This window comes from Antechinus flavipes, chromosome 3, assembly GCF_016432865.1.
Source record: "Antechinus flavipes isolate AdamAnt ecotype Samford, QLD, Australia chromosome 3, AdamAnt_v2, whole genome shotgun sequence".
Classification (NCBI taxonomy): Eukaryota; Metazoa; Chordata; class Mammalia; order Dasyuromorphia; family Dasyuridae; genus Antechinus; species Antechinus flavipes.
Genome location: NC_067400.1, coordinates 377,109,196 through 377,121,521, shown reverse-complemented (window position 1 = coordinate 377,121,521; position 12,326 = coordinate 377,109,196). Strand labels below are relative to the sequence as shown.

General features: G+C 32.2%; 1 protein-coding gene across 2 annotated transcripts in view; it reads right to left on the bottom strand.

Moving 5' to 3' along the window:
• The window catches only part of ACVR2A (activin A receptor type 2A), a 134,442-nt gene that overhangs the window by 48,700 nt on the left and 73,416 nt on the right, over window positions 1–12,326 (bottom strand). For both annotated transcript variants that reach the window (XM_051985830.1, XM_051985829.1), the window contains exons 2-4: window positions 9,278–9,485; window positions 2,294–2,403; window positions 1,940–2,094 (exon numbers count right to left, since the gene is read on the bottom strand). In XM_051985830.1, coding sequence (XP_051841790.1) covers window positions 1,940–2,094; window positions 2,294–2,403; window positions 9,278–9,485 — 473 coding nt within the window. The remainder of the gene's footprint in view (window positions 1–1,939; window positions 2,095–2,293; window positions 2,404–9,277; window positions 9,486–12,326) is intronic.

The following is a 12,326-nucleotide window of genomic DNA, read 5'->3' as shown; positions in this document are numbered from 1 at the left end:
TGCTCCCTCATATTCTATTTATGAACCAAAAAAGCTGAAGCAGGATGTTCCTATAATTCACCCCAACGATGAGATGATAAATTCTTTGGGTTTCCTTTGGAAATCTAACAAAAAAAAATCTAAGTGATCCTTGGCATTTTACAAATAGGCATCTAATCAGTTAAAAATTAACATTTATTTGTTAACAGAGTAAACAGGTAACAGAGGAAATGGATCTGAAAGGAACAGCACACATAGGGGGAAAAATCAGATAGGTCCAGAAAAAAAGAAAGAGTACAGCTTTCCCATCTTCATAACATAGGATGGCAAGGCAGAAAGAACCCTAAGTCAATATCCATAAACCTATTTCATTAATAACAAAGGAAACGGGGTCTGTCCAGGTCTGATGGGGAAAGGAAGAAAAGGGAAGAAATAAATTCAAGTTGATTTTTTTTTTAAACAACTTTTAAAAATCCTTTTAGTTGTTCTTTAATTTAGTACTTTAGAAATTACTTTGAGTCCTGAGGCAGCTAGTTGGCACAGTAGAAAAAGCAGCAACCCCTGGAGTCAATATGCCTCTGACACTCAGAAACATATGACCCTGAGCAAGTCAATTTATCTCAACTGTCTTTACCCCCCCAAAATTACTTCTGAGTCCTAAATTAAGGCTTCCTTTGTAATTGAGCAAACTCAGTCTGCTGAAGAGTCCATTTCTGCACAAATGCCATAGCAGATTAATGCCATAGCAGATTCTTTGGTAGAAGTGACTAATAAGCTACTCATACATTCACACATAATTCACTCCTAAATAAATAAGGTAGAAAAAAGCAAGAATATAATTTGTTAACAATTAAAAATTAACCATTCCCTTCTGTACTCTTGGTGTGTGGTTATTTTATGTATTGTCCATAGATAAAAGTTCAATGGGTAAAAGAAGTTTCAAAGATCATTATGGATTTCCCAGTGCATAGTAATCTAGGGGGTAAAAAATATATTAATTTTTTTTTAAATCAGAAGGATTGGAATTTGTACAATTCAGAGTTTCAAAACACCACAAAAAGGTTAGGTAGGAAAATTCCAACATCTTTATTAGTCTTATTTGGAGAAAATCCTAGACATATTACACTTAATGAATTGTAAACAAAAACAAACAAAACCCACTTGATTGGAATGGCTTTCAAGAAAGAAAACATTCATGTATCAACGGTATAAGGTCATCTATTAAGATGCAATTAAAACATTTGTTTTAGGAACAATCCTTAATGTTATATTCCTGCCACTGTAAAACAAGCAATTTCTGAGGACCAAAATCCATTTGCTTACTACTAATATGAATCTTTCACATAAGGAATTTGGATTCCCATGTAGGTCTCCAGAAGAAACAAAAAGCCTCATAGAGAGTATATTCGTATCCAACATTAAAAAGAACTTTATTCTCTATTTGACATCAGATGTTAATGCTGAATTTTTAATATAGGAAAATGGAGTAAAAGTGTTCAAAATGCAAGCTATTAGCTATGCAGAGTTAACTTCTCAAAAAAACAGAGACTTACAGATTTTGAGCAAGAAAAGACACTATCCATTCAATCTCAGATTCTAAGAAAAAAGGGATTTTGATACGACAAATTCATAACCAAAATCTCCATGATTCCCATCTTTATAACATAGGATGGCAAGGCACAAAGAACCCAAAGTCAATATCTTTATAACTCTATAACTCTATAAGCTAACTCAAAACAGTGAACTGCTTTAAGTGACCCAAAAGGTTTTCACTAAGCTACTGAATTTTTCTACATTTACCCATATTTGGTGATAAAGAGAATCAGACTTCCAATTTTTTAAAAATTCTAGAACAAAACCTTTCATACAAAACAAACAACTAGACAATAAGCAAATCAAACCAAACAAAATCTTAACATACAGAAGCAGCATTAAAAATGAGCATAAAAGAATAACTTACTTGGGTTGGAACAAGTACAGGAGGGTATGCCAACTTGTGATGCCTATACATCCAAAATGAAAGTAGCACAATCCCTGCAATTAGCATGATAGGTACCAATGAATACAGCAAGGTGCTGAATAAAGGTGGCTTCGGTGTAACTGGATTGGAAGTTGCTGTGTATGAAAAATAATCACATTTAAAATTGAGATATATAACTCTGAATTGATATTTACTGAAGACTTAAAAGCTAATAAAGGAAAAGAAGAAAATAAAAAAGGAATATATCTAAATCTTACCTACCACAATCAATATTATAAAGAGTAAATTTTAACTGGTTGATTGATTAGACTTTCTTTCCCCCTGCTAACTTACGTATTGTAATCTCCATCTCTGGAAAATAGAAAAACCTTTCATTACACATGTTGCCCTCACAGCAACAGAAATAAACTTCGGGGTTGTCCTTTTTTTCAACACAATCATTCCTATAACAAAGAGAAAAAAGAAAGAATTAGAATTGCAGCTTTTTGACTCACACTACAAAAATTTTTATTGAAAAATTGTCAGCATTAAATTAATTAATGTATTTATGTTAAACCTAAGCATTTTTGGTAATGCCAAGGAACTAGAAATTGAGTGGATGTCCAACAGCTGGAAAAATGGCTAAATTAGCTATGGTATATGAATGTAATGGAATCTTATCGTTCTATAAGAAATGATGAGTAGACTGATTTTACAAAAGCTGAGTAAAGTGAGAAGAACCAGGAGAACATTATATACAGGAGCAAGATTATATGATGATCAACTTTGATGAAGTTGACTCTTTTCAACAGTGATTCAAGGAAATTCCAACTGACTTATGGTAGAAAGTACAACCTGCATCCAGAGAGTTAGAGAACTATGAAGACTGAATGTGGATCAAAGTATAATATTTTCACCTTTTTTGGTCATTGCTGTTATTTGTTTGCTTGTTTTTTTTTTTTTCTCATGGTTTTTTTCCCCCTTCTGATCTGATTTTTCTTGTACAATATGACAAATATGGAAATATGTTTAGAAGAATTGAACATGTTTATCCTATATCAGATGTCTGCTGTCTTGAGGAGAGAAAAGATGGGAAAGGAGGGAGAAAAATCTGGAACACAAACTTTTGCAAAGGTGAATGTTGAAAACTATTTTTGCATATATTTGGAAAATAAAATGCTACTGAAAACTTTTAAAAATACTTTTATTGATTATGTGCATTGATTCATTTAGCAAAAATTAAATTGCATTCTGTTCATGGATCTTTTCTGATCAACAGATGTTTTCACCTTTACTTCCTTAAAATTTGGTTCCTTGATTCTTTCAATGATTTTCTAATAGTCATTATTAGAATGATCTAAATATTTTACTGTCTTTTGTTTTTTAAGTTAGGAAGTTGTGAGAAAGTGTCCTCCTATTAAGTAGGTATTAAAAAATTTTAGAGATACCTCACCATGGTATAAATGTGATTCTGGATAATCAAGGAAGTGCAACCCTCTGAAAGGTTTTATCAACTTGATGTCCAGCAAAAAGATTATAGTCTGATTCCTTAAAACTAAGCTAAAATCAGAAAGATTTCTTAAAAGAAGATTGAATACCAGGTTGTTGGCAATAGCAAAACATTTAAGTCTTCTAAGATAGTGAGGGACGGTAATATGAAGCTAGTAAAAGGGAAAAGCAATATCAATGAAAAAGATGGATCATTTGAAATCCTTGAGTATGACAATGTCTAAGTATTCAGGATGTTCTAAGGATATCTTACTCTAAAAGATTATATGAAATTAAATACCCTTTTTCACCTGTCAAAACAAAACAAAACAAAACAAAACCCAACACACTATCAATTCTACAATTCAAGTTAATGGAAGGAAACATTAGATACCAAAACTCAGTTGTGTTGGGCTTTGGAATGTGCTCTGTTGTTTTAACAGTAGCAGGTTTACATTCCCTAAACACATGGGGCAGTGTTGGAGTAATAAACATGCAGATACCACTCAATTGTATAAATAAATAACTAAAGAAGCATTCTGTCTTTTGAAGAATTCTACACAAAACAGAGGTATATATGAAATTATTAAAAGATGTTTTATACTAAAATATATTTAACATCTACTGGTCATCCTGCCATCTAGGGGAGGGGGCGAAGGGGAAGGAGGGGAAAAATTGGAACAAAAGGTTTAGCAACTGTCAATGCTGTAAAATTACCCATACATATAACTTGTAAATAAAAAGCTATTAAAAAAAAAAAAAGATGTTTTATACGCAAACATCAAAATAAAGCACATGAACTCTACTGAAATAAACCCAAGTAATAGAGTAAAGCTAGGCCTTCAACATCAGATCTGCATATAACAAGCACAAAACATTTAAATTATTGAATATTTCTTAATTATTTTAAACCAAACATTTATCAAATAAATTTAAGATGTATTTTTTAAATAATCTGTAATCTTCTCATTTGTGTAAATGTTGAATTACATTTAGTTCTAAAGCTCATATATTTTTGAAAGAAAATCTCCATAAATTTTAGTAGAATTAAATGATAATAAAAAGGTAACACCTATGGTCATCTATAGCAAAGATGAATGTAGATTCAGTATTAATAAACAAACATATAAGCTGTAGAATTATAACAAAATTTCCCCTATAGTATTTATACTTAAGTCTCCAACTGCTTATCAGATGACCAATTTTAATGAAAATTACTTTTCCTCAATTTAAATTGATGTTTTATTCTTTGGTTACTTATTTTTGTGCATTTTTGAATCCCTGTCTTTTCTTGCTTTTTCCTGTAGTCCTATTCATTTTTAACTTTAGACAAACTAATGTTTAAGATAAGAAGTAACAAGACAGTGGCAAAGACCTTTGAGCCAAAAGACCTGGGTTTAAGTACTTGCCTCTGCCATACTAAAGCTGTATCATCCTGGGCAAAGCACTAGATTAACTTCTCTAAAACTAAAAGAAGCTTTGCATCAGGAGTTTCCTACACCCAAGAAATTACAGTTCCTTTTGGAAAAAAAAAAAAAAAAGACACAACTTTTAAAAACTATAAAACTCAAAAGTGTTCAACTTTTTCCCCAGAAAGAAGCCTAAGGAGTATTGTGTCCTGAACTGTTCATTGTAGATATCATAGCTGACTTTCAATGAGTGGGCTAAGTTTTTAATATTTTATGATTCTCTTAGTATCAACAGTTTCTAAAATGGTCCTTCAATTGAGGAATGGCCAATCAATTGAGAAGGTTTACAAGTTGTCGTTTAACTTCTACTTGAGACAGATGTTCTACTTTGGGAATATCCTAATTGTTAAGAAATTTTTCTTGACAAAAAGCCTAATTTGAACCTTTTGCATCTATCTATTGCTTCTGATTCTGACCTCTGGGGCCAAAAACAAATCTGATCTCTATTTAAAATGCCAACTCTTAAAATCCATGAAGACATTTACACTGTCCCTTTTCATCTCCAGATTAAATATTCCCAGACCCTTTAACCAATAGATTAAATGAATTAAAGGGTCTTCACCTTTCCCTGCTTCTCTCTTCTGGACATTTTCTAGCTCATCAATCTTCTTGTTAAGCTTTGTTACTGAACAACACAGAAGGTCTGATAAGGACAGTGGTACAGGTGGGCTCTTCACTCCTAGAAGATATGTCTCTGTTCATCAAGTCCAAAGCTGCACTAGGATTTAGCCCAGATATCATCCTATTGACATATATTAAGCTTACAGTGCACTAAAATTCACAGATTTTTTTTTCCAGGACAACTACTAGTCAACAATATTTTTCTCAACCTGTACTTATGAAATTAAGGTGTTTTTTAAAAAAAACTTAACATTAAGCCTTTTGAATTTTATCAAGATTCAGTCCTAAACTTACAAGTCTATTTCAACTCTTATCTAGTGTAGTTGCTATCCTACCCAGATTTATCACCTACAAATCTAATGAGAATACTACTATCCAGGCCTTTATCCAAATGGCTGATAAAAAAGTAAACTAGCACAAGGCCCAGCAAAGATTACTAGAGTACTACATCAGCAACATTCCACATGCTGATCACTAGCACATTACAACAACACTTTTAGTAAGGCTATCTAAACACTTCTAAATCCACCTAACTGAATTGTCATCTAATCTAAATTCTTCAACTTTCTTCACAAAATCAGTATGAAATAGTTTATAGGGAAACTATATCCATAGCATCTTCCTCATTCACTATTTTAGAAATCCATCAAAAAGGAAAATGAGGATAGTGAGGTATAAGTGTTCCTGATAAAGCCATGCTAGCTCTCTGTAAACATGGCTGTTCACCAAGCAAGTCTTTAATGAGCCATTTTTGAATTTTCGCAGGAAGGAAAATCAAGTTAACAAGGATCTAAAGTTTGCAGATACTGTTTTCTCCCCACACTTCTTCAATTTTGAGGCATGGTTCCCATTTTCTATATCTTTCAAATTTTACTGACAGTGACTGCACAATCAAATCTGTCTGTTCTTTTATTACTCAAGATGTAATTCATCTAGGCCAGGCAACCTGAATTCATCAAGGGAAGCTAGCTAGATATTTTCTTACTATAGTCTTACTTATCTTGGGTATAAACTCTTTCTTAGTCATTTCCAGGGCAAGGGTCATTATTTCTAACACAGAACACAGGAGTAAAATATGAATTGAGCAGCTCAGCCCCACCTAAATAGTATGTAATCATTATCCTGTCCAACCCTCATTAAAAGTCCTCTCATACTTGGACGCTCTTTTCTACCCTACTATAATTAAAACAACCTAAATCCTTTTGTTGTCCTTAATGCTTAACTCATTTTGATTTTTAGCCTTCCTGACAGTTTTTACAGTACTGTGCCATCTTATATTCGCCCTTTGTTATCTAGCTTAGTTTCTATCATTTGTGCATTTGTATTTAAATTTGAGTTAGAGAGGTCTTTGTGGTTTCACAAAAGTCTCCTCAAACTACATCCTTTCCTCCTCATTTGGAATTCCCTCATTCATTAAAAGAGTAAGGAAACCTGGTTTAGGATCCACCCACTCCACCATCATAGATGCTTAAAGCTACCTATGTGAACTTAGGCAAGTCATTAACCTCTTGTAGCCTCATTTTTGTCATCTTAAAATAAGGGAGTCAGTGGTTTAGGAAGCTCCTTTGAGCTCCAGATCTATGATCATCTAAAGCAGAGATGTCAAATTCAAATAGAAACACATACCTGTGGGCAATAGGTTGACTTAAAAAAACAAAACAAAACACAAAACATAAATTAACATTATCTATGTTACATTGTATTTTTACTTATTTTGTTTAAGTGTATCCAATTATATAGTAATCCAATTCAGGAGCTGGGACAGAACTTTGACACGTCTATTCTAGAGTTCTTCAAGGTATAAGTCTCAGATGGCAGAGATTCCAAACCATGCTCCCTTCTTTGCAGTATGCTTTTTTGATTAGGACCAAGCATAGTATCCTGGATTATAGATGTTTAAAAAATGCTTGACAATACCCCAACTCTTCAATCAGAAGGCACTCAAAGGGGAAAAGAAAAGCTTTTTACCAAAAAGCTCAATCTGTATTTGAGCATCAATGATAACTTGTAACTTGAATACTTTCCCATTCTTTAGCTGTTTCTCAATAAACTTAACTATTAAAAACTAGTAGATTTATTCTATTCCATTTTATTTTACTTTTAGTTCTATATTCCACCATCCATCCAATGAGAAGGCAAAAAATACAAAATTAATGACAAATATGAAGTCATGCAAAACTCATTTCCACATCAGCCATATTCCAAAATGAAAAAAAAAAAAAAGAAAAAAAAGAAAAAGAATATGCTTCAATCTGTATTATGAGTTCCTATCACTTTTCTAACAAGACCACATGACCAAAGAGAAAGATAGTAGAAAAATAAGATGAATTTAGAGACCAAGTATAAATGTATTTATACTTTTGAACAGAGCTGTTCATTATTAATGATATATGGCTAAGCTCTGATCTGTGATGGCTAAATGATGGCTGTAACAAGGACTAGTTAGTACTCATGTCACATGATGATGCAGCACTTTTTAGTTCTGAAATGTAAGGTAAACTAAAGATTTTCTTTCTTTCTTCCCGCCCCGCCCATGATCCTTTAATTTCTTTAGCATTGCCCTCATAAAAATTAAAGGGCTAATTCTCACCAGTAAATATAAAATACCTATGGAAATTAACTACTGTATCTTGCCTTCAGTCAGAAACCCAACTACTAAGTCACTCTACTCCAACCTGAAATATTTGATACAAGTTCATTTAATGAAATGGCTTTTTAAATAAGATGGTTTTGTAATATAATTTCTAATATTGAGTTAAAATGTCTCTTGGGAAAGAAAACAAAGAACTCTCTTGAAAGAAACAGAGTAAGATTAGCTACTTCAAGACATTTAAAGAACAAAGCAAACAAAAAAAAAAAAAAAAAAAAAAAGACGACGACTGAGATTTCTAATACTTTTCTCTCCCATATAGGTTGGGCAAAAAAATCTTTAGAGCAATTAGAAAATCTATTTTCCTTGAAAATGGACAAAAATAATTTAATTATGCTGACAACTTTGGATGGGAATGATTCTAGGTATAGGTATTAATTGCACTTGCTATTTAGGTGTTGATTTAAAATATACTGAAGATGTAAACTCTCTATTGATCTTTAAAAATACAATTACCTGAGGTCATGATATAGCAGACTTTTTACTGGAAGAGGGAGTCCAGTATTCATTGCTATATGGATATGAAGTAGCAATGGAGAATTATCTCTTTGAGGGCAGAGGCTATTTGATTTTTGTCACAAAATTTGATTTTGATATTTGCCTGGCAAATAGTGGACACTTAATTAATGCTTTTTGATTAATAGATCAAAACTTCACAGCATGCTATATGGCCAAAAGGATCATAGGGAGTTTGAAAGGAGGGGCACGGCCAATCCCCTGAGAGAGAAGAAGGGAGACTCCTCTTGAAGGAAATGATTGAAGAGGGGCTTTAATAAGAAATAGGGAGGCACATGGAAGAGAGAACATTTTGGAGTTATTTGAAGAATTTTATTAAGGTCTGTCATCCATTTACCTAATCTGTGAACATCTTGCTTTGTGTGTTTATTTACTTGATTTTTTGTTTCCTGTTCTATGTATACTTGACTTCAGACTAATAAATAGTTTCTTTGAAAAAAAAATACAATTACTATTTTTATCTTAAGAACAAAAGGAAATGTTATAGAAATGTAGCAACTCATTAAAAATTCTTTGTATTGATTTTCCTTTGTAACAATTACTCAATAAAAATTATTTTGGAGCTTCACATAAAATAGACTTTTGCTTACTTACCTGTCATAACAGTTAATATCATCCAGCCAACAACCTTGCTTTACTATTTCAATTGAGCCAGAAATATTTTTCCACGTTGCAAAGCAGTGTCGTCGTTTATCTTTGTCACCATAACAAGGTTCAACACCAGTACGATTCGTTCTATCTTTTTCCCAATTAGCATTATAGAAGATGCACTCCTGCGTTTCTGATCTGCCAAGTATAGCACCTGCCAAGTATAAAAAAAATTAACTGTTAGCATCAGAAATTAGTATCTTATTTAAAATAAGTATTCAAAGTCTTCTTATTCATATTTTAAGATATGTAGGTTCGCTTCCTATTTCCTACTCCCCTCCTTTTTCCTATTTCTATTCTTTAGTCAGCATATATTGACACAAGTCGTACCAATTCAAACAAATGGATTGAGGAGAACAATCAGATTCTCATATTCATTCATTCTCTCTCTCTCTCTCTCTCTCTCTCTCTCTCTCTCTCTCTCTCTCTCTCTCTCTCTCTCTCTCTCTCTCTCTCTCTCTCTCCCTTCCTTTCTTTTTTGTGCTCTGGCAATTGGGGCTGAGTGACCTGCCCAGGGTCACACAGCTAGGATGTGTTAAGTGTCTGAGATCACATTTGAACTCAAGTCCTCCTGATTTCAGGGCAGGTGCTCTATCTAATGCATTACCTAGCTGCCCCAGATTGTCTGTTTCTTATTCTGCTTTTATTCTTTTCTTCAGCCTGGATTTCTTCATGAACTCCAATCTGATGGAGGATTCTGGCACCACCAAAAATGACCATTTTTTGTTTAATTTTTTCAGTTGTATGCAACCTTTATTACCCCATTTGAGCCTTTCTTGGCAAAGATACTGAAGTGTTTGTTTTATTTCTTTTTCCAAGTTATTTTACAGATAGGAAAATGAAGTAAAGAGGGTTAAAAGACTTGTTCAGGGTATCACAGCTAAGAAAATAACTTAAACCATGTAGCCTGAGTTACTCAAGTGTTTGTTTGGCTTTTATTTTTTAAGGGGTTGGTTGGTTTTAAACAAAAAGGACACCACAGCACAGTTCATGTGGGTGTTGCAAAAGATACTTTACATGTAATACCAAAATCCTGTTTTTACTATTGACTTCTTATAGTAACCCTGGCAATGTTACTTCTCTTCTATGTTCATCACTATCTCATTTTCTGTAAACTTGGAAAATTTATCAAGTAAATGATTTCTAAAGTTCCTTCTAATTTCAAAAGTGTCATGACTCCAGTAACCTCACAGTGTCTTCTAAGGTATTTAAAGTTCATATTCCTGAAAATAATTCTAGAAACAATGACAATAACAAAACAACAACAACAAAAAAGAAGGGCAAAGGAAGCTTAGTACTGCCATACTGATTCAAGGAGGGAGCTGTGTATCATTGAAATAGTAACTTGAACAGAGATTTAAATTGTATTGTATATTATATTGTATTAGAGATTTATCATATATTGTATTCAAAATAGTTCCTGACAAATGGAAGGCATGCATTAGTGGAAAATTTCTAAGTTAGGTCACCTTATCTTCTTTATATAGGGCCTCAATATATGATTCCTAGCTAGTTGTTGGAATAATTAAAGTGATTCTCAGTGGATCTCCAACTTACCTGTAATAAGAAAGTCCATTCATGCCATTTTGCTACAAATTATCTTGAAATAACTTGTATAAATATGAAATAACTTGTACAAATAGTTTAAACCACGGATGATAACATTATGATAATCTATACTTAAATGGCTGAGATTATTATTATTAATCAATACAGAAATAATGTCTTCCTTAAAAGTAAAGGATTTTTTTTAAAAACTTGGGGGGAAAGGGAGAATAATCAATATTAAATCAAGAAAAAAATTGCAATAGGCTAGTTACTGTCATTCCTCTAATAGGTGTCAAGAAACCAATATGCACTGTATTGTTACCTAAAAGAATACTTTTTTTCACTTCATTTTTCTTGTTTTGTTTTGTTTTGTTTTGTTTTGTTTTTGGCAACACGACTAATATGGAAATATGTTTTGCATCAATCATATATAATTGATATCATATTACTTGCCTTCTCCATGGATAAGGGAAAAGAGGGAGAGAATTTGAAATTCAAAATAACTTTTAAAAATTAATGCTGAAATAAAGCATATATTACATATTGTATAATTATAATTATAAAGCTACAGTTCTCAAACTTTGAGGTATCAAAACCCCTTTGCCATTAAAAAAATATTTTAAAATGTATTTGTATTTTATTATTATATTAAAAAACTTTAATAGATTACTTCCAATTCCAAAGGATTCTTTGAGAGAAAAAGAATTAAGTAAAATTAATACTATCACATCCTTTACACTCTTAAAAATTATTGACCTCAAAATCTTTTTTGTATGTGATAGTTCTAAATAGCTACTGTACTAGATATTAAAACATAAATTTTTTGAAAAAATATTTAATTCACTTAAAAATAAAAATAATAAATCTAATGCATGTTAATACAGGAACAAAATTTTTATTAAAAAACACATTTTCAAAGAGTGGCATTGCTTTGCATATTTTTGCTTCTCTCTTTAATGTATGGCTTAATAGAAGAGTAGATTCTCATATCTGCTACTTCATTCAATTTGTTGTAATACATTGTTTCAGTTGAAGTATATGAAGATCTGCTGTAACACAGATATGTAGTTGGAAAATAAGAGAAAGTATCTTATTGAACAAGTAGGAAGAGAACAAGCACTTATTTAGCACTTAAAGGCTGGGGATTGTGCTAAACTTCTTAAAAATATTATCTTATTTGATTCTTTCAACAATCCTGAGAGACAGCTGCTATTATTTTCCCATTTTAGAGATGAGAAAACTGAGGTACACAGAGAATAAGTGATTTTATTAAGTCATACAGCTAGGAAATATCAAAAACAAAATCTGAACTCAGGTCTTCCTGATTTCAGGCTCTACACAGCACTCTGCCACTGAGAAGGACATTACTATTATGAAAATATGGATTCCCCAATCACACTTTGAAGACCACTATGCCTGAAAGCAATGTTCTAATTTAGACCCATCT